This window comes from Oculina patagonica, chromosome 12, assembly GCF_052425735.1.
Source record: "Oculina patagonica isolate OP01 chromosome 12, crgOcupat, whole genome shotgun sequence".
Lineage (NCBI taxonomy): Eukaryota > Metazoa > Cnidaria > Anthozoa > Scleractinia > Oculinidae > Oculina > Oculina patagonica.
Genome location: NC_135769.1, coordinates 28,155,760 through 28,178,730, shown reverse-complemented (window position 1 = coordinate 28,178,730; position 22,971 = coordinate 28,155,760). Strand labels below are relative to the sequence as shown.

Genomic DNA, 22,971 nt, shown 5'->3' with positions numbered 1-22,971 from the left:
AAACTTTCATGACGGTCATACTTTTTTTACACGCAAATGATGTCAACTGTCGAATGGTCTCAGCTTCTTTGATTTTGCACACCAGTGTAGCAACTCTCATAAGCTTGTAATTCTACTGGTCCTCCAGTATAGCAGTTGCTATTGTTTCGGGGGCAAGGGCATTCTCGTCCCCATAGCCCTTTCGTTTCTCTTAGCCGGCTTGGCACGAGAAAACGGAGGGCTCAGGGGACATAGGATTTTTGAATTAATTCGAATTTTTCTGATTGGTTGTTTGGAACAAAGAATTTTTAAACGGAAGTCGAAAACGTAACGACTCTCATATACATTCTTTTGAAACGTCATAACTGCATACCGTAGAATTCCGGTTATAAGCCCTGGGCTTATACAACTTCGTAAGGGTTTTTGGGTGGGCTTATAAGCGGAGGGGCTTATATTCGGGAGGGCTTATAAGCGGAAGGAAAAAAACGTTTCGAAACGAGCCTCGGGAGTGTTGATCGAAATACGTTTTTAAGTTAAAAACGCACAAAAAAGCAACATTTAGCCCTGTTCAGTACTGTCAGCCGGTAGAGGGGGGCTTATATCCGGGGGGGGGGCTTATAACCGGATGTATTTTTTTGTTTCCAGGATGATGGGCCTATAACCGGGGGGGCTTATAAGCGGGGGGGGGGGGGGCTAATAACCGGAATTTTACGGTACATGAAGACCGGAAGTCCTAGAATCTAGGACTGGAAATCCTTTGTCCCCAGAGCCCTTTGTTTCCTCGTGCCAAGGCCCAGCCGGCTAAGAGAAACGAAAGGGCTATGGGGACGAGAATGGGACAAGGGACATTTCTCCTGTTGTTTGTTCTAGGATAACGAGCCATTCATGTGAGATCTAGCGAGAGCTGCTACCCGACCCGTTTTGTAAAGGCAATAGGCGCATTAATAAGGCGAAAACAAAAATGGCAAAAATTCAACAGTTTTATTCTAATCTAAACCTCTTTAAAATGAGCATTAAAAAGAAAAGCAACGTATAAATAAAGCTGCGTCCGTGCCCACCCCAGTCCCCAAGCGGTAGCATTGTCGGTGTATTTACTGTATTTAATATCAAAATAACTGTGTGAATATAATTATCTCGTATTTACATTGTACAATTTTTTGTTTTAGTACTCTTCGACTACCCATTCGTTTTCCGTGATAAATGCGTCAATTACTTCCTTCATGACAAGATTCGGAGTCAACTGTTCTTGTCTTAAGTCTGTTCTTGTCACAGGATCAAAGTGGCCAACACGCTGGGAACACAAAATGATAAAAAAGTCACACAACAAACAGACTTCTCTTTTCCGTTCTCAAATTTTTCTCCAGTCGAGAGACCTCCGCATCGATAAATTAATTGATTGATTGATAGATGGATTTATCCAAAATTCGACCCAAAATATTTATATCCGTGACGCAGTTCTTCAAAGATTCGTGTACTGATTTCTGATTGGCTCTCATTTGCCCGCAAAAATTCCAAATCGAGCAACAACCAATCAGAGGCTCTACACGGACCTGTGTAGAGCTACGTCATCAGTGTGGAATGTTTGGGGTCGAACCTCAGAGCGTGCGTAAAGAGACTTCTGTTATTTTTGCTAATAATACAAAAATACCTCTAATTTCTTCAACAATGAGAACATGACGGATGACAGTGTTGTAGACTAAATTTGTTTTAAGTTTGAAATTTTTTAAACCAGTTGGATTTTTATTCTACCAGTTGGATTTTTATTGAGGACGCAGCGTGGCCGAGTGGTTAGAGCGCCGGACTTGAAATCTTGAGGACCCAGGTTCAAGTCCCGTTCTGACCACTATCTGGATTTGTTCTCTATCCTCGTTCACATAGGCGTACGAGGCGGGGGGGCGAGGGGGGCTGCAGCCCCCCCAGTGCCAAATTTTTCGGGCAAAACGCTAAGAATTCGGGCAACAAGCCAGAGAAAAAATAGAAAATAAGCAGACAAATCTCAAAATTACCATCAAAACGAATTATATCAACAGAAAAAAATATTGGAAATATACCGAACTTTGTGGTTCAAAGTCCAAATTTCTCATTAATTTGCTTTCGTTTCCTCTTGCAAATTACTATAATCATATTCGATTTTCTCGCAAATTCTGCATGATTCAGCTGCAATAAGCTTTTCCATAGTTTGAACGTTTGCGAGCGGTGGACCTAAAAACAAAGCTGCGATACGGTTACAAATGTAAGGAAGCTAATGCTTTTGACTCAAATGAGCTCAAAACTTTCAACAATATGTTTCAACCCGTTCATCTTCTAAATGTTTCACGCATTTTAAATAACTTTCAAGTGCGGGAAAAACAATGTAAATTGCCTACCAAAACTACTTTTATTTTTGCTGAACTAAAGTGAATAAATACAAATTTCCGAAGAAAAAGGATTCATTGCCTTGACATCTTTGGGCAACGTCACCCACGAGATTAATTTAACGTACTTTCTGTTGTCCATTTCGTATGCCTGTTTATTCGGCTTTCAACCCATGCCATTTTTTTTTTCGGGCAATAAGGTCTCCGCCCCCCCAGGTCCGAACGTGCCCGTACGCCTATGCTCGTTCATGCTTGTAAATAGCCAACTGGTCTGCCTTCTGCCAGTTGAGATTTTTAATCATGTTATGTTTATTTAATATATTATATTTGTTCAGCATTGTTTCATATACACGGCCCCACAAGCTTCTAGCTTTAAACACAAACCGTGTATAAATAAAGTTGCTTTACCTTTTTTTACCTTTACCTCCCTTGTCTCAGATTCATTATAATTTCAAAACAAGAACAAATTAAAAGGGTAACAGTCACAGAAGGGAACCCCTAGGGATTGAAAAGTTTAGACATGTGTTCCTGAATTTGAATTGCAGTGAGGAAAATGAGAAACAAAGATATTTACCTGCAGATGTTCCTCAATGTGTTTACGATCATAGCTATTAAAAGTTAAGAACTTCTAAATTAATAATTATACCATTAAATAGAAACAAGTGGGTGTCTGGGAGAATAACAAAGACTGGAAAAATGAGGGTCTCTAGTATAAACCGAGTCAATAAAAAGTGCGGACAAGGATACGTAATTCCACTGGGTGTAATGACAGGATCCTTCATGAGTTCGAAACTGATCCGCCCACAAAGATAGTCTGGCACTTCTCTCTTCTGCAAGAAACGAAAGTGATAACACATGTAATGTACGTTTACCTGAATAATCTAGCCTGCGAGCAAGCTCACCTTTCGGTGGGCGAGTGAAGTGAGCCGGCAGGGAGCACTTCCCTTACGGACTCGTTCTCATGTGACAATGTGAGCATGCACACAGGCTACGAATAAACAAACATCTCAATTTGTGTGATGACACATATTGTACCCCCCTGAACAGATGTCTACATACAGTATTTATCTGTAGAAATTTAGGATCGACAACTTGAAGCAGTTTGTCAAATTATGTGTGAATTTGTTTCATGCAAATATTGAACAGCCATATTACTTCCTCACAACAGAACCTAAACATCAAGTCCACAAGTCTATCTGATAATGGTCCTCACCTTTCTTCTTTTATCAACCTCTTTAAAAAGGCCATTTACTTCTGATAATCTTCGATCCTATGAAAGAGAGTCATACAATTACATTGTTGTAATGGAGGCTTCGAGGAGAAGGCAGTTGGATTCTTAGTTTCTACATGTGATGGTAAAAGCAACTATCCATCATTTATTGCAAAGAGATGATAACATGTTTTCCTTACACATTCCAGGTCAATTTTATCAAGTGTTTCTTCATCTGGATCCTTTCCTGCAGCTTTAACCTGCCTGCAAAGGAGATAAATAATCATATTACATGACTAAGCTAATCAGCCTGGCCAATAACTAAAACAAACAAACCAGATTGCTTCATTGGTGGACTGAGTTAGGTTCAAGTTGTCCGGGGTTTAAGTTATCAAGGGCAAAGTTTGAAAGAAAATGACTTGGAGGGGAATTGAAAAAGGTTCAAGTTAGTGGGAGGTTCAAGTTATATTTGAGGGTTGAAGTTATCGTGATTCAACTGTATATATGGAAAGTGTATATATAAATCAAAGAAAAAAATAACAATTTAGGCCAAAAAGAAGCTTGCCTTTTCTTTTCATCAATAATTAGACTATTTAGATATGACTGCAACTCTATTTCCTGACTAATTCTTCTTTCTTCTGCAACACTAAACCGCTGCAAAAGAACAAAAAAAAGTTGCAGTAAATCTTCTATCAATGGCTCTCTTGCTTTAAAGTATTGGATTTACATTATTATAACATTTTTATAACACCCCTTTTCACATTGCATAAAGGTTTTTAAACCCACCAATAAGGGGTTCAAAATCTACTCAACCCCATCCCCGCTAAATAATTTTTCTGACCCCCCCCCCCCAGGTTCTAACAAACCTAAAAGCTAAAAAATTTTGACGATTCATTTAAATGGCAGAGAGACAAATTTAAGACATAATGTATATCTGATGATTCTTGGCTGTAACTACTGACATAATTACAAAGAATCAAGCTACAGGTAGTAATAAAGAAGACAACAAGTAATATCACAAGATAGAAGGTGATAAGCTTTTGGTAATATTAAATACTTGCTGTAGTAGAGAAGTTTTCAATTGAGTGGCGTAAAACCAAAACCAAAGTAATTACTCTGGCCAATCACAAAGGACACAGACAATCCAGTGAACCAATCAAAACTCGAAGCAAATACATGTAGCTGGCACGAAGCGCGGGAAATTCAACGCGCGGGAGCTAGTCACGATTGGTTTTGGTTTTACTCCTGATTGGCTCAGAAAGTGGCTCAAGATTTTTAAGCCAATCACTAAGCGTAGTAATGCAAAACCAAAGCAAATGCAATTTACTTTCGACACTCAAGTGAAAACCGCTCTATTAACACATTTTGCTAAACCAAGCTTATTTGTATTGCAACATGTTTACAAATAAGAAACATGCCAAACCTTCTTCTTAGCTAGGCGAACAGTACTTGCTATGTCATCTCCAAAGTTCAGTTTCTGTTCTTTGGCTAAATCATGAGCTGGTGAAACAGAACAAGTGAAATAACTTGACTTAACTACCAAACCACTTATAGAGGATTTTAAAAAATTTTCACAAAACATTCAGGATGCGTCCCAAAACTAACTGAACACAACGTACAGTTGAGCTTTACCTAACAGACACCTCTGTAATACATGTACATCTCAGTCTATATTATGGACAGTTTACTTCATCCCATATTAATCAGAATCCATGACAGTCATATCTTTATAAATATGTATTACCAGTATATATTTATAATACAGAGACCTCCATAACACAGACACTCATTTCAGCCCTTTTGTTTTTGTATTAGAGATTGACTGCATTAACATAAGGAAATTAACAGCAGTCAAACCTAGTTTCTTATACACTGCAGTGCTATTTTTGAACATTGTTGCTTTAACTTGTAAAGTTCACAAGAGAATTGTAACTACTGCAATAAAAATATTTTAATATTATGCAAATTACATATTGATAATTTATCAGCTGCTTTTGCTCACTAATTCTAAAGACTGTCTAAAGGGACGCTGTCACCAGTTTCACTTCAAAATCTCGAGAGCCTAAAGACATATAGAAACTACTTATAGTGGTCCAATTTCGTAAAAATTCACAATGCAAAAGTACTGAAGCGATAAACAAGTGATATAACTGTATTGTGATGCTATCAGGAACTTTAGATCTGAACTTGAAAAAATCAGGCTGATTTTTTCAAGTTTTGTCCATGTGGGCTGGAAAAAACACCTAAAAATTATAATGGCTCCCCTCTTCCTTCAACGACAATTTATTTTATATCACCATCTTAATGTACTAGGTGCATTTCATGTACGAGAAGACCTATTCGCCAATTTTAGTACTTTTTTCCGAAAAGCATTAAAATCCCTGTGACAGTGTCCCTTTAACTTGCAAAAATTAACCACCACTTGATATTAAAATAAAAGACCAGTGTCTCACCGAAAATTTTCCTCACCTCTTTTCAAACTTGCAAGGGCCTCATCGTAACTCTCTTGTTCAAGAAGTGCTTGTCCGAGAAAGAAATGTGCCTTGACCAGGTTAGCATCTAGTTCTAGGGCACGGCGACAGTCTGTAACGGCTTGTGCCCATTTCTTCAATTTGAGGTGGCACAAGGCACGATTTGTGAAGTATGTAGGAACAGTAGGATTCTTTATCTGAAAAAAAAATTACAATAATGACAAAAGCCTTTCAGTCTACCATCAGAAATTTTCACTCATATCCAGAAATAAACTTCAATCAGAATATCTCTTGCTATGTCTACTCTTTTGACATTGTAATAATTAAAAGTTTATTATTATTTATTACCGGTATTATTGATATTTTGTTTCCCCTGATGGTTAAAAAACGGGGTTCAACAGTCTGTACATAGCAACATTTCCAGATTGTTGATTGTGCTGGGTTTGATAACTTTTTGCAGACTAGCTCATGTCAACCCATTTGACCCTAAACAAAAGCTAACAGCATTGTTTTTCAAAGGAACTTGTCAGTTCAATGCCATACTGTTGTGGTATCATATGATAAATATATAGAGGATAATACATGGTTGCGCAGAGATATGAAATTTATCTTCAAGTGTTCATAATGGTAATTGAACTGAGTGGAGTGCAATTTGGTCTGAAATCATACGCGTGATTTCAAAATCAAACGAGCGCGTAGCGCGAGTTTGATTTGAAATCACAAGTATGATTTCAGACCAAAATTGCACGACACGAAGTTCAATTACCACTTTATTACATCTATTTTGAAATCGCACAATTTAGATTTTAGTCAGTACCAATATCCAGTAGCCGATTGGTAAGAAAGCGGAACCGGAAACGCTTTACATCTCATTTTAAAACAGATAGACGTCATGTCAAAAACTCAGTCGAGCGTAACGAAGGAAAAACATCTTTCAGTGAAGGAAACTCGTGCAGTTCTCAAGCTAGAACAAAAACACTTTTATGTACTTCAACGTTCAATCCTCGTCAGCTGACTCAATGATGTAACCCCATTGTTTCTTCTGTGGTTGTGGTTGAGACTTATCGTTGTCTTTGGAGAAGAAAATGGTGCAACCTAATCGTGTTGAGGATTTCTTGTGAGTTGTGAAACTCTCTCGATCGCACGTTCTGTTGCTAAATCAGTCTACTGGATGGGTTTTCTCCGTCAAATGCCGTTTTATGGCACTCTACATGATTTAAAAGGGATTCCGGGCTTCCGGCTCGTAATAATCTCCGTCCTTTTTTGACCTCAGGTTAGAACTAATCTTGTCAAGTTGTTCCTCCGGTGCCATTGTTTTAGGATTTTAGTGGCGAGATTTTCAAGATGGCGGAACTGATACAGACTGATACCAGCTTCTTCAATCATCGTTTTGACATATTTTGGCGTATTTTTATTTACAGCGACAGACTTGAGCTCTTGTATTCCATGGCTTGAAACTAAAGAAAACCTGCATGGAAACCTATACTTCTTGTGTTGGCTCTGTATTTGTTGTGTGGTTTTCGTTTGTTTATATTTTGATGGACTCGGGATCACACGGATCTTGTGCAAAAGGTAAAGAAAAATCGCCAAAATATTTGTCAAAATGACACTGAAAGTTAGAAACTTCCTCAAATGTAGGTCTTAGGCATGAAAGAACTCATTATTATCATTCAGAAACTGAAAGTAATTAAATTCATCCATTTTTTAAAGCAAGATTTTGAAAACAAAAGTTAAAAATTCACTAAACAATAGACAATGGCTTTCTTTCTCATAAAATTTTCCTGCAATTTGATTAGTTACTTGTGCATTCTATTAAATCTGATTGGTTGTTTTGTTTTACTGTTCCTTTCTCATTGGCTGAAAAAAAGATGCGATTTAGAGCAAAAAATAGTGCGATTCGTGAATAAATCGCACTGCTGAGAGCCAATCAGATTGCGAGGATCACCAGTGATTTCAAAATGGATGTAATAAAAATTGATATCGGTTTTGAACACGAGAAGATAAATTTCATATCTCCATTCAACCATGTATTATTCTGTTTATTATATAAACCTACTAATTACAATGTTTTGACGATTTTCCGAAGATTTCCAAAGATTTCTGAAGATTTCAAAAGATTTTCAAAATGTTGTCCGAAGGTCGTACAAATGTTTTTGACAATTTTCCAAACTTTTCTGAAAATTTCTGCAGATGTCCGAAGATATCTGAAGATTGCCAAAGAAGATCCAAAGACGTTTCGACTAAATATTGATAAACTTTGGTTCATTAACCATTGGAACATGGCAAACTGCAAGATGATTGAATGAAATCACACATATGTGGATATCATTTTTATCCACACGTGTGATACCATTTTTATCGATTTGCTACTACTCGCTATACCACTGCAGTTTATATAATAAACCTTATTACTGCAGCTTTCAATAACACGTCAACTCTGAAGTTCAAAACCCAACTAACGATTGCGTTTTATGCTGCCCTCAATCATAATTATGACGACAAACAACAACCCTAGAAAAAACGAAACAAACATGGTCAAAATCTACCAATCACAACCCACAGACTTTACCTTTTGAACCGTTTGAAGTGAACATCTGTTTCCTGAGAGATCCACTTAGATGATAGATGGCAGCGAAAAACGTTAACCGTTGATTTAGAAGAGTCTACGTGTTATTAAATGGTGCAGTAACCAAAGATGAGGGCAATACTGGAAGGGTAACAGTCCTAGGTTTTGACAGTACAGATCAAGCATAGCAATGTCCATACTAACTGATACAAAAAAGGCAGACTGAGGCCTAAATTCTCCCAGTACAGTCCCAAGCGAGCTTGAGGCCCTGCCAGTAGGGGTCCCTGAGTGGCTCGTCTGAATTTCAAAATGTCTGGTGTTGCTGTTTCATCAGTCATTACAGGCCACTTTGTCACTTGTTGGAATTTCGCAAGAAAGGTTTTTGTTGAACATTGAATTTCATATTATATGCTGTTGCTACTTGTAAGCCATGTTACGTGTTGGAATTTACCCTCGCAGGGCCTCAAGCTTGGTTAATAAGGCATTTATTTCATGACTATATTGGACCAGCAATTAAGCACTCTGATTGGCCATCACAAGTGTAATAAGTAGGGGTATTATTCATAGAAGGAATCAAGGATACTGAGGTAATACACAGTCCTGTGAAGAACAATTTGGGATTCATTGTAATGCTTTTGGTCAAGCAAATTAAAGATATTTGTTGGGTGTACTGTTAATAGTCAAAAGTTTTATATGACATTGTTCTTTGGCATTTTGCCTCACCACTGCTGGTGACAAAAGTGTGTAAGGTTATAAACTTTGCCGGCGTGCTAGCCTGTGCGTCGGTATTTACCAATAATAAACTTGTTACAACTATAAAAAGACGTGAAATTTAGTCTTCACTCTTGGGATTTGCACGAGTAAACGATGAAAAATGCAAAGAATGGGGAATAAAGATAGTAAAATAAAGGCAACACATAAAAAATAAAGGGAAAATAAAACTATAAAATTAAGATTCCATGGCTTAGGTACTTAGGCTAGCAAAATTGTCGACGCGTTTTTACACTTGACAAGTGTTGGGTCGTTTGAAAAATAAAGATAACAAATTTTAACCAACAGAGTGCAGAAAACAACCATTACCACAAATCGACATCGAAATGATATCAAATGCAGATCGAACTTACAATGGCTTTTGTGTAGCACTGGGCTGCATCGTCATAATGTCTGGCACCGAAAAGACGATTTCCTTGTTCCTTAAGGTCTAAAGCTGTCATCCCAGTACGGATTTTCGTGTCTTATAACATCTCTAAATTACAGTTGTTTAAAATAAATGAGCCACTTTCGGCCGGTCACTTTCTTGCTGTTGATGAGTTTGCACGACCGCAAAGGATGTTAGTAATGTTTTGTCTAGGGTAGGGACGGGGTATTTTGTCGAGTTAGTGTCGTCGTTTCCTGTCAGATGTCCATCAGCCGATTTCTTGTGATACGCGAAATCTTTCCTCGCAGGTTAATCGGGTCAATTTATGAACTTTTAAAGACGTTGTGAGTAGCTTTTGAAGTTAAACTTAAGATAAAATGAGTTGACGAAGCTACTTAGTAGTTTTTGGTTGGAAAGTGGTCTCTCGCCGGCATCCACTGCGTTGGCAAGAAGGAATCGAATCACAACAGGTCGAGATCTGCAGTTTGATTTTCTCGCGGTATTAAAGCTTCATTTAGCTGCTAGCAGGGAATAGGAGAAAAGTTTTCTTCTTGTTACAGGCTGGGGATTCCAAAATGGGTTGCTTAAGTTGCTCGAGGTAAGCTTTCAGTAAATTTTTAACATAAATTCTTAATTATTAACTTTCAGCGTGTCTAAGCTTACTCTGATATTTTATTGTGATAAAAGAAAAATAATTCCATTTATTGCCAAGGATTTCCCTATCAGGTGCAATTTGTGAATTTATTTTGATGTAAAATTTTTGGCAATGTTGCGAACCAGAAAGAGAACTCTAACATTGGGTCACAGAAAAAAGATGATTACTACATAACATTTACCAGCTAGCAGACATGAATAATGACAATTTAATACAAAACAGCAGGGGTATTTATCATTTAATTATTAAAAGTGCAGAGGACTCTTTCCAAGGTCATCTGTCGGCCAACTGTCTGTTGTCTGTTGACTGACAGTCAACCAAAAAAACACCAACAGTTTGCCAACAGTCAGCCGTTTGTTGGTTAACTGTCGGCAAACTGTTGGCGATCTGTTGGTAACCTGTCGGCCGACAGTTGGTCCACAGTCTGTTACCGGGAGCTTTTCTTCACAATTACCCTATCATGTACCATGGCATGTTTAGAGCGTAACTTTTTGTTACAATGAGAACTCGTCCCATTTGTCACCAAATAATCAAAATGTGTAGTAAATAAAAAAAATGGTAAATTTCAAGCTCGGTAGTAGTGAAGAAATTATTCAACATGACACGAGCATGGGACAAAGAAGAGTTCCCACGCTGGTGTCATGTTGAATTATTTCTTCACAATCAAAATGTGTTTTAAATATTTCTAAATACAACAATCCACAGACTGATGAATCCTCCTGCAAGAAAAAATGAAGCGTATCAACCTACAGTTATAGAACAGACAGCGAACATCATCACTCACGGAGTAAGTCGACATATAGTGTGGTTCCAGGAAATTTCCATACCCACCGCAAGGAAGGTCATTGGAAATTGTGAGGGGGCAGAGATTGAGGCAGGGGGGGGGGGGCTAAAAAACCCAACATTTTTAAAGGGAGGTTTGAAGCTGAACAGGAATTTCCAGAGTGGAGGCAGGACTCAAACCAAACATCATTCCATGGGAGGGGTATGGATATTTTGAACAACACCTAGCATGGTAAAATTCATTAGGGAAGAATTGGCCTTTTGTTTCAGTTACTTGAGTTGCTAAGAAATATATGGCCAATCTATAAGAATGGTGGGCTTTGCCAACAAAACTTGTAAACAAACAAACAAACAAATACACAGCATTGCTAAGCATATGAACACAAGTCTGTTTACCAAAACTGAAGCAATCATGAGCAAAAGTCATCAATCAACTAAAAAGTTGCATACACTCTATTTCCTGGTACTAGAAAAAAACTCAGTTTGTTTGTTTCTTTCAGAAGTAAGTTTTAAAGGTATGGAAAACACTGATATTGATGATTATCATTTTAAATTTAAATTTTACATTTCTTTCTTTTAGATGTTTGTGTTACCAGCTGTTTATGCAGCGTTTCTTCTTCACCATAATTCAAGAATGCTGTCAGCATCCCATAGATTTATATCTCAAGTTTACGGAACTGCCTTTATTCTGGTTTTCTTGATATCAACATTATTTCATGCTGTCAGTATTACTGGAAAAGCCAGGTGAGATACACCAACTTGCAGACTTGATATGAAAATATTTACCAATAAATTATCCAAAATTAGCATATGATAATATCTATGTCTGTACACACATTGCAGACCTCTGATGCCAGATTGTTTTTGTCTCTGCTTGCATTGCAGACATCTAATGCCAGATCGTCTTTTTCTCTGCACACATTGCAGACCTGTGATGCTAGATTGCCTTTCTCTATGCACGCATTGCAGACCTCGGTTGCTATATTGTCTTTCTCTCTGCACACATTGCAGACCTATGATAATAGATAATGAAGAGCTTACATGTGTCTAGAACGGTCTTTGTTCTGCAGTTTAAAAAGAAAAATGCATGTTTTTAAATTATAATTTTGTATGCTGGGTGCAAACTGATAGAGATTATTGATTTATTGATTCTAAAGTCAAATCCGATCGCAAGTCAATTCCGAGTCTGAATCAAATGCCTGAGTCACGAACTTATATATAACATATCCTGTTACTCTTACAATAATTTATTATTGAAGAGCTATTACATGTAAACCATTCTTGAGTTAGCACTATTTTGGTTAACTGGAATGCTATAAAATTTCAAGTTCACTAGAGTGCTATTTAGGATAATCATTGTGATATTAAGGCCAACCAAAGTGCTATTTTCTATTTATTATAACTTCTGATACCTATATTATTATAACTTATATATATTATATTTATTATAACCTCTCGAATAAGTACCCACCCTGAAGGAGGGAAAAGATAATAAGCGCCCAGCCTCGAATAAGTTCTGCTTTGGTACATCTTCACATTTTGTTATTATTTTGTTGCAAAATAAACTTATAACTTGCTGATGATGGTGAAAATTTAACAAGCGCCCAGCCTCCAATAAGTGCCCACTTCCAATAAGCGCCCACTCTTAAGGTCAAATTTAATAAGCGCACTGGGCGGTTAATCAAATAAATAGAGTATGTTTTGATTGACACTTACATTTTTTTAAGTAAGATGTTGATTATTTCTTTCAGGTCCCTTCGATTTTTCTTGCATTTGAGTGATCGTGGCATTATTTATTTTTTCATTGCTGCTTCTTATATGCCTTGGTGAGTTTGTTAGCCTTGGTACATGTATTTATTTTTCTTAAGTTCAAACTTTTCATTCATTCTCACTCCTTGGGGAGCATACAACATCCATCAACAACCGTCACCTTTATAGCTTACACCTTGCTCCTTATACCTTGGGTGTGGCCAGGAATGGGGGCAGGCTACTCCCCTATACTAGCTGTGTACAGCTAATTCAAGAAAGGTTGTTGGAAAAAAAGCGCAATTTAAGTGCTCGTAACAAGACAGAAAGGTGGTCTGGGTATTGGCTTGAATTTTGCATATTCAAGAGGAAATGTACAAGTTTGTATTTTTGCACGTGAAGATTTTGTTTTCCTCTCAGGAGGCCTTTTTCTTTAGCTTTACTTTTACTTTCGCACGTCTTTGAGTTTTGAAAATTCCACTTATGTCCAGGATTGAACGCAAGTATTGTTTAATAAGTACTTCATGTTTGACTGTGTTATTTGACATTTCCATATTACTTCATATTTGACAGAATTTGGTGTGTTTTGATGAACTTATAAATGAGGACACTTTGTGATGCCTGTCATGAGGAACGTGCATCTCATTAGCGTTCAATCCTGGACATATCTGGAAAATTCTTCTAAAATTCAGCATGACTAAAAGTACTTTGTTTTCACATGTCTGAAGAGAAAGAAAATGTCCAAATACCAATTGTCGTGTCACCATCGTATTAGCATTCAGCACGTGCAGTAGCCCTCTTCCTCTACCCATACTACCTTTTGGTCTTGTCGCGTGCACTTTTGTGCTTTTTTCCGACAAAGTTTCTCGATTTAGCTGTAGGTACATGCATGTCCTGTTCCTAATGATATGGTTATGTGAAATAGGGATGGTATGCTTTTTAAAAGGAAATACATGTTTTGTATATCAAAGATGTAAATATTACTTATTTTCTGCAGGTTAGTGTTGAGAGATGTTGGTAAACTTGGAGACCTTTTTTCCTGGCTGTTGTGGTGCTTGGCTGTCACTGGTACTATTTATACCTACATGTTTCATGAAAGGTAACTGTTTAGCCAGGATCAAACAAAAATGGAACGGTCAATGAGAGTTGAAGGATGGAAGTTTGGAAAACAATTTTCATCATCTCTCATCAACTGGCATCAGCAAAAACGTTTTGAAGATTGGAGGCGTGGTCCTGCATTTTGAGGGGTTGGGAGTGGGGGTCCACTAGGGAAGGATTTGAGATCAAGACCCAAGTGACCTAGTGGTTATAGCACTGGACCAGACATCCCAGGTTCGAATCATCCTCCCTGCTAATAGATGGAAAATTTTGTGTTAAGTTGTCCTTAGAGCGGTGTAAGAAAGTCGGTCAGTCGGTCAAACCAAAGCGAGACTCACTCACATCTACTCTTATTCTTGGTTGAAAGCTGTGCATGTACTTTTTTAATGCTACCAGGCCTATCTGTATAAAATAGGTTTGATGATGTATAAAAGAGTGTAATTTTTAGTTCAAATGTCGGTTCACTTGAACTGAAATGATCGTTGATCCTTTGCCAGCACATGTAACTATACTGACGTAATGAATAGCATTCCATTTTTGGCAAACATTTGCGCAAAACACTGCCAGTAGTGTTAAATATTAGTTATTAAATGTCAGTCGTTTGGTTTTTGTCTTGTAGATATAAGACGGTGGAGACAGTGCTGTATTTAGTCATTGGAATATGTCCGTCTCTTCCGCTTGTCTTTTCCGCAGTAAGTTTTTCTTTGTTTGATTACTACGTTTCTCTCGTCTGTGGAATCTGTCAATTGCCCCAATAGCGTGCCTCACAGGTACAGGCGACTTCTGGCCTCACCATAGTCACTCCATCTCTTGACTCACATAAGGCTAGCAATCTTTTAAAAAACCAAAAGTACAGTTGTTTCCTACAGCCTTTATTTTTGACTCTGTGGATATAAATCACATAATCCTTTGCTAAGGAAAGACTGAGGATCAGTTACATCAATATCGCTATTCAGCAGATTTGTACTTCTTTCAACTTGTAGCAAAATATACCAGGGTCTGAAAGAGAGGTAAATGTTCTGTTTACGTGTTACGTTTTTACGTGTGACTCCCAACTTTATTTCACATGCCCAGAGCACATGCTTGCTATCACACCTAGTAGCTGTTACCTATTAGGCAAGATAATCTTCTTCAGGCTGATGGCTTACTTTATTGTCTTTATATACGGAGAAAATAAATTTTGGCAACTGACCAATAAAGATGCGCTTCTGTCTCTAATCATCCCGCTTTTTGACTTGCAGACAGACAGAGCTGGTCTGGCCGAGGTGGCCTTGGGCGGAGCGTTTTATGTCAGTGGTGTGGTGTTTTTCAAGTCTGATGGACGATTACCTTTTGCGCATGCGATCTGGCATTTGTTTTGTGCGACTGGAGCGTGGTGTCATTTGTATGCTGTCTACACACATCTATATTTGGAAAAACACTAGTTCTAAAAAATTTATAGCATCTTTATCTATACCTTACCAAACTAATAACTATTATCTGAAGGTATCCTATGTCTTGAAGCTAATTCTGAACATCGGCAAACATCGGTCAGTGTATCGTGGCATAGCAATTATTTATCTGGTAATGAATAAGAGCAGTTTTCAGTTGAGTGTCATAAAACCAAAACCAAAGTTATTAGTCTGACCAATCACAGAGGATACTTACAATTTATTAAACCAATCAAAACGCGAAGTAATTACATAAAGTCGTCACGAAGCGCAGGAAAACAAACCCGAGTAAACTCACAATTAGATTTGGTCTTACTCCTAATTGGCTGAGAAAGTGGCGCGAGATTTTTAAGCCAATTATTGAGCATAGTAATGCAAAACCAAAGTAAAAGCAAATTACCTTCGACACCCAAGTGAAAACCGCTTGATTGAAGTAACCAGCCTGATGGCCGAATCGCCGGTAAAGAATAAACCACGTTTTAAATAACGCGATTAAGAGGCGATGTCACTACGGGCGGTCCACTGGATTTCGGACTCCAGAATAGTTTTCCTTCATATATTTACCACAGGTACTACCATCTATCCTTACTACTAAAATACAGTTGAAATGATCAGAGAGTTTGTTTTTCTCGACTTTGGAGGATTTATCAATTACTAGTGTCAATAAGCGATGAAACGGCCATTTTCCATGTGTCGAAATACAGGATTTCAAACGTTCGTTAAAAATACTTCGCGCTTATAAAAGCCCCAAAATGTGTACAAATTCAGCTAATTTTTATCAGGTCTTACTCCTAATATATCATTTAGCTAACTTCCAATTCAAAATCGGAAGCGAACCACAATATCTATTGAACACCTTTAGTTATTTATGCGAACATCTCAAAAATATGTTCCCAAATCTTGCCGTAATTTTCACTTGTGGCACCTAGACGAGGCCTAAATTGCTATTCTACTCTTAGACTAAGAGTTATTCTTTCGATTTATGTAATAAAAATTGTGGCACAACGCGACTTTGAGGAAAAAAAATCAAACGAATTCTTGGTATTTTCACCTATGAATTATTGCGTGACAGACTTCACATTCCTTTACCGAGCCGTGTTCATGACACTTCATGTCAAGTTTCTCAATAGTTTTCGCCTCAATAGAGAGAAATCGTCCAAAAGTTCCAGAAATGGAAACAAAGTTTTCCTCCTTTTGGTTAATTGGCACCAAATATTTCGTTTCTTGACATTTCAAATATAAAATAATGATCAGGCTCGTTACATGATTTGCCACTCACCTTGTTGACCTTGTTCCTGTTGATGAAAAGTACGAGAATTCAATCGCGAAACTTTTGTGGTTGTCGTACGCAATCAAAAGTATGGTAATCAGTTACTTCATTGGTAGTAATGCTGTGGCAACTCTGTCTTAAAAAAGAGCCAATGACGAAAAGATACGAAGACTTACGAATGCATATACATTCGCTGACATTTGTGATCTTTTGAACATGACTCGGCTTGCGTTACCTTCCGTGGTGGTGGTAGTGGGTAGTGTGGGAAGATGGGGAAGGGGGGGGGGGGGGGAATTACACCAGAAAATTTAGACGCAGCTCTACTTCAACGCACTGTAATTTTGATATGCCAATATAACTTCAAGGAACGCCATCAAAAGATCATACCCTATCAAAAGATCCGGCACCCAAAAAATCATAATCAGCTAGTACGTAGCCCATTTGGGTACTGTATCATCACTGCGCTATTGCGTCATTGAAACCGGCGGATCGGAACGCACCTTACCTAGGCTAACTTGAGACGGAGTTTAAGCAGTTTTCTTAACAGAATATCCATCGTTTAGTAACAACAACATAGCTTTTTTACAAAAGCCATTAGGAAAATAAAAAACCCGTTATATTGGAAATTACATACGCAAAAGCCATCGCAACATTAGATAAAAACTCTTTGTTGGCAAAACACCATATGCTTAACGACCATCAAATAGATTTGGAGAGCGTCGAAATTGTTGACAGGTCAACGGCGTGGAAACAACGACTAATTCTTGAAGCTTGGCATTCTGTGCGAGATAGGAACGCTATAAACGAACACATAGCGCTACCAAACGTTTACAATAGCATTAAGAATTTATAGACTCATTAAGAATGCTCTAGAGACTTTTGTCGCACTCGGAAAGTTCATTTAGTTTTTATCTCACATTCGTTACATATTTTAACAGGACGCCGTTGAACATTTGCATTTTTATCTTGCTGAAGAAGGCAACAGTAGTGGCCGAAACGTCCAAAAACAATATTTTAGCCAGTGTCAACTTCTTAATTTGCTTTTTTTGCTGGGATATGTAAAGATGCCCAAGTAACAGTGCTGTAAACACATCCCGTGTCTGTTTTAATGAACGGTGGCACAGATCAAAGCAAACACACGCAATGATACGTCATTACAAGCTTTTAATAATGCGTTTACGCTTAAAAATTAAAACACAAGTAGTACTTATGTTTCTAATTGCTATATCAAACTTCATGCTATTAGCATAACCCAGCTGCCGTCTTTTGGCAAACGTGCGATCTGACTGGTTACACAGATGCCTTCTATTTAACAATAAGACGCCGAGCTCGAGGTTTCGAGCCAACAGTCTAAGTCGATAGATTTAGCATAACCCACTGACCGATCTTTTTAACTCAGGATATCGCTAGAATTGATTTATTAAAGGTTTTGATTGATAAAATTAAGCAAATACTAAGCGTTTGCTCCGAGAGCCGTCTACCGATCAATAGACGGCACCTGTGTAGCCAATCAGATTGCGTGATTACCAAAAGACGGTCTGTTTGGTTATGCTAACGATCGGGGTGGGGCTCCATCAATTTTCTTCGCTGTACCATACGTACGTACGGATACGAAAGAACTGGGCAGAGGAGTTCTTCTGTAGACGCACATGGATGTAGCACAGCTCTAAACCAACCTACTATTCTAACAGATTCAGACCAGGGGCCTTACTCCCCACTGCGAGTAAGATGGGCTCTGGGAAAACCCAGAACCGATGGCGTTCGCTTCCCAGAAAAGGTAAAGATGTACCTCACCGCAAAATTTGAACTGGGAGAAAAACGGGTAGTATGACTAGTAAGGCTGACCCCGACCAAGTAGCATTAAGCATGTGCAACGCACGGGACGAGAAGAACGAGCGGCTGTTCAAAACAGAAGAGTCATGGAGAGTGGCTCACGAGGACCCATATTACCGGCTTCTTTTCTCGTTTGGCGTCACGAAAGAGAACCCGCGGACAAGACGCTCCATTGAGAATGTACAGGAGGACAAGGATGAGAATGAAAACCTCGAAGGCTTTTTAGGGTATCAGACCGCTGCAGTTGGATGTGTGAAATCGATGACAAACTCGGCCTTAAATATCCTGTATGTTTTGATGACTATGATATCTGTGATTATAACAAAGGGGGAAAAATTGAGTCGTTTAACATCGCAATTTGGCCGTTTTTATACTAAAGACGAGTAAGCCGTCTAGACGAGCTTCGGCAAAATTTTTTTGCTCGTCTGGTTATGCGTCCCTAGTATAAAGACGGGCACAAGACGCGTTACCCGTCTAGACGAGGTACTTTTCGAAATGCGTCTTGAAAGACGGATAACGAAAGGAAGCTCGTCTAGTCGCGTAACGCGTCTTGTGCCCGTCTTTATACTAGATACGCATAACTAGACGAACAACAAAATTTCTACCGAAGCTCGTCTAGACGGGTAACGCGTCTCTAGTATAAAAACGGCCAATGTTAAAAAAAGATGCTCAGCCATTTTGAAGTCTCATGTCGCTCCAAACATCGAAAAGCAGAGTTAGTTTGTATCTTAAAGAAGTTATACAAGACTGCCAATGTTGCCAAGATACAGGCCATGGCAGTAGCAATGGAATGCCAAACCTACTAATCGATACTTATATTTTGCTCACAAAAGACTACCTGCCTTGCTGTATAGCATACACAATTTCGTGATGGGTAAAATAGGTTTAGTACCCGTAATAAATCTTTACATCAAAATTATGAAAAAACCTCAATGGGAAGCGACATTCATCTCCCCACTAGATTGTGCGTCTGAATGCTAAGGGAAGCGCTAACACTGAAAATCTTGTCAAAGTGGTGAACTGAATCAGCATAACCCAGTGGCTATCGATTAAACAGTAAATATAGCTAGAGTTTATTTTTTGAATGTTTTGTTGAGCTCTGAGCGCGCGCACATTGACAAAGAGCCGTCTAACGATCGTTAGCATAACCACAAAGACCGTCTTTTGGCAATCGCCCAATCTGATTGGCTACACAGGTGCCGTTTATTTAACAATTAGACGGCAAGCTCGAGGTTTCTACCGGCTATCAAGCCGGTAGAAACCGAGAGCCAGCCGTCTAATTGTTTTAGCATAGCCCAGCTGTCGATCTATTAAACACAAAAGAAAGCTAGAGTTGATTATTTGAATGTTTTGTTGATAAAATTCCGCAAAAAAAAACTGAGCGCGCGCACCATGCAACAGCCGGCTAACGATCGATAGACGGCACCTGTGTAACCAATCAGATCGTGCGTTTTGCCAATAAACTGTAGCTGGGTTATGCTACTGATCGGTTAAAACCTTCAATAAATTAATTCTGGCGATTGTCTGAGATTAATAGATCAGTCAGTGGGTTATGCTAAACCTCGATCTCGGCGTCTAATTGTTAAATAGAAGGCACCTGTGTAGCCGATCAGATCGCGCGTTTTGCCAATAGACGGCAGCTGGGTTATGCTAATATCTTTAAGTTTAGAAACATAAGTACTACTCGTGTTTTAATTTTTAAGTGTGAACAGCATTATTAAAAGCTTGAAATGGCGTCATTTTGTGTGTGTTTGCTGTGGATGCCTTATCTGTGGTCACCGTTCGTTAAAACAGACACGGGATGTGTTTACAGCACTGTTACTTGGGCATCTTTACATATCCCAGCTTATGTAATTTCTAAGATGACGGGTTTTTTATTTTCGTAATGGCTGTTGTAAAAAAGCTATGTTGTTGTTACTAAACGATGGATATTCTGTTTAGAAAACTGCTTGAACTTCGGCTCAAGTTAGCCTAGGTAAGGTGCGTTCCGATCCGCCGGTTTCAATGACGCAATAGCGCAGTGATGATACAGTACCCAAATGGGCTACGTACTAGCTGATTATGATTTTTTGGGTGCCGGATCTTTTGATAGGGTATGATCTTTTGATGGCGTTCCTTGAAGTTATATTGGCATATCAAAATTACAGTGCGTTGAAGTAGAGCTGCGTCAAAATTTTCTGGTGTAATTCTACCCCCCTCCCCCCTCCCCACCTTCCCACCCTACCCACTACCACCACCACGGAAGGTAACGCAACCCGAGTCATGTTCAAAAGATCACAAATGTCAGCGAATGTATAAGCGTTCGTAAGTCTTCTTATCTTTTCGTCATTGGCTCTTTTTTAAGGCAGAGTTGCCACAGCATTACTACCAATGAAGTAACTGATTACCATACTTTTGATTGCGTACGACAACCACAAAAGTTTCGCGATTGAATTCTCGTACTTTTCAAGAAACTTGACATGAAGTGTCATGAACACGGCTCGGTAAAGGAATGTGAAGTCTGTCACGCAATAATTCATAGGTGAAAATACCAAGAATTCGTTTGATTTTTTTCCTCAAAGTCGCGTTGTGCCACAATTTTTATTACATAAATCGAAAGAATAACTCTTAGTCTAAAAGTAGAATAGCAATTTAGGCCTCGTCTAGGTGCCACAAGTGAAAATTACGGCAAGATTTGGGAACATATTTTTGAGATGTTCGCATAAATAACTAAAGGTGTTCAATAGATATTGTGGTTCGCTTCCGATTTTGAATTGGAAGTTAGCTAAATGATATATTAGCAGTAAGACCTGATAAAAATTAACTGAATTTGTACAAATTTTGGGGCTTTTATAAGCGCGAAGTATTTTTAACGAACGTTTGAAATCCTGTATTTCGACACATGGAAAATGGCCGTTTCATCGCTTATTGACATTAGTAATTGATAAATCCTCCAAAGTCGAGAAAAACAAACTCTCTGATCATTTCAACTGTATTTTAGTAGTAAGGATAGATGGTAGTACCTGTGGTAAATATATGAAGGGAAACTATTTTGGAGTCCGAAATCCAGTGGACCGGCCGTAGTGACATCCCCTCTTAAAGCTTCGTTTACTTCGCTGATATTAAATTGAAATCGTAATTTATTCAAATTACTAAGTATATTTAACTTTTTATTATTCTTATTATATCTACAAGACAAATTGTTAACTAATTGCTATTTTAAAGCGACCGAAGTAATTCAATTGTAAATTAAATAAAAACATCAGTGCTGGACACTGGGGCATGTGTGCGTTAAAATAAAAATGGTGAGTTGACTGGATGAAATAAAGATTATAATGAAACAACGTGAGCCTCCATTTGTGCTTTTATAGTCGCAAAGGGAATAGAGGATATCGCACTTCGACGCGAAGGTATAATTTTCATTTTCGAGTGGTTAAAACAAAAAAGAACAATATTTTACTAATGATTGCAGCAAATACTGTAAGTAAAATATTGTTTTTAACGTGAAAAATAAAATTCGTATCTACAAGCCGCCATGTAATTTTCTTTTCATTATATAGACCAAAACAGGAATGAAGAAAAAGTTAAACGAAACAACCGTGCAAAGGCGGGAAATGAACCAGAAATGGTCATCTTTTAAAAAATATTTCACGTTTGATTATATAAAAAAAGAATTTTGGAAATGTGTTTCGTTAATAGAGTCCCGCTAAGACAAATATAGAAATAAACAATAACCGCCTTTGGCGCGAAAATATGCATAGACATTTATCCGCGGACATTATCTGTTCTGAGAGGCAAAGTCCTATATTTTGACAAGCAATTGCAAGTAGGGTGAGGCAAAAATAGAATGCAAACAACGAGCAAAATGTTTAGCGATGTTACACCTTTAACTGGCTATCCAATTAATTTTAAACCTTCAAAAACGAAGAACTAGGAATGTGTCTTACGGTTTCCATGGCAGCAAAATATCTAACACGCCAAAATAACTTAGTATGCAATATCGCGGGATATTTGTATTCGTTTCGGGCGTTATTTGTACCAGCATGATATTCCCTTGTTTTCATTGCCTTTACGTAAGTGAAATGAATAAATTAGAATAGAGAAAATAAATGAGAAATGAATTATTGGATGGGTTGTTGGAACAAGTATTGGCTTTCACCGAAATCTGTTAAATTAACACAGTCGATTAACCAGAACCTGTACACACATAAAACGTAAGACTGTTTATGGAAGAAGGCGGAGTTGGGGAATAGTTAGTCCTGTCCCTGAACACTCTCTTCCACGCGCCCTTAATAGGGGTTGAAGCCAGGTGCACGCGAGAGGAGAGAGTCCAGGATAACTTGCATGCACATGTTCAGAAATCCACCATTCCGCCCCCCCCCCCCTCCCCCCCCCCCAAAAAAAAAACGGGGGAAAAAAACCTATTTTGAAAGTAGTTTCCAGTTTGGCTTGTTGTGGG

General features: G+C 38.3%; 2 protein-coding genes across 2 annotated transcripts; one reads left to right on the top strand and one right to left on the bottom strand.

Moving 5' to 3' along the window:
• Positions 1-941: 941 nt before the first annotated feature.
• LOC144632847 (E3 ubiquitin-protein ligase CHIP-like) lies at positions 942-9,895 on the bottom strand. The gene is made up of 9 exons (XM_078491594.1): positions 9,705-9,895; positions 6,013-6,211; positions 4,967-5,043; positions 4,109-4,197; positions 3,744-3,807; positions 3,547-3,603; positions 3,081-3,163; positions 2,908-2,941; positions 942-1,270 (listed from the first exon to the last, which is right to left on the bottom strand). The coding sequence occupies exons 1-9, from the start codon at positions 9,792-9,794 to the stop codon at positions 1,142-1,144; spliced, it is 822 nt and encodes a 273-aa protein (XP_078347720.1). The 5' UTR covers positions 9,795-9,895; the 3' UTR covers positions 942-1,141.
• Positions 9,896-9,970: 75 nt separating this feature from the next.
• LOC144632849 (monocyte to macrophage differentiation factor-like) lies at positions 9,971-16,467 on the top strand. The gene is made up of 7 exons (XM_078491596.1): positions 9,971-10,316; positions 11,079-11,160; positions 11,737-11,900; positions 12,908-12,982; positions 13,900-14,001; positions 14,620-14,692; positions 15,242-16,467. The coding sequence occupies exons 1-7, from the start codon at positions 10,294-10,296 to the stop codon at positions 15,422-15,424; spliced, it is 702 nt and encodes a 233-aa protein (XP_078347722.1). The 5' UTR covers positions 9,971-10,293; the 3' UTR covers positions 15,425-16,467.
• Positions 16,468-22,971: the final 6,504 nt, after the last annotated feature.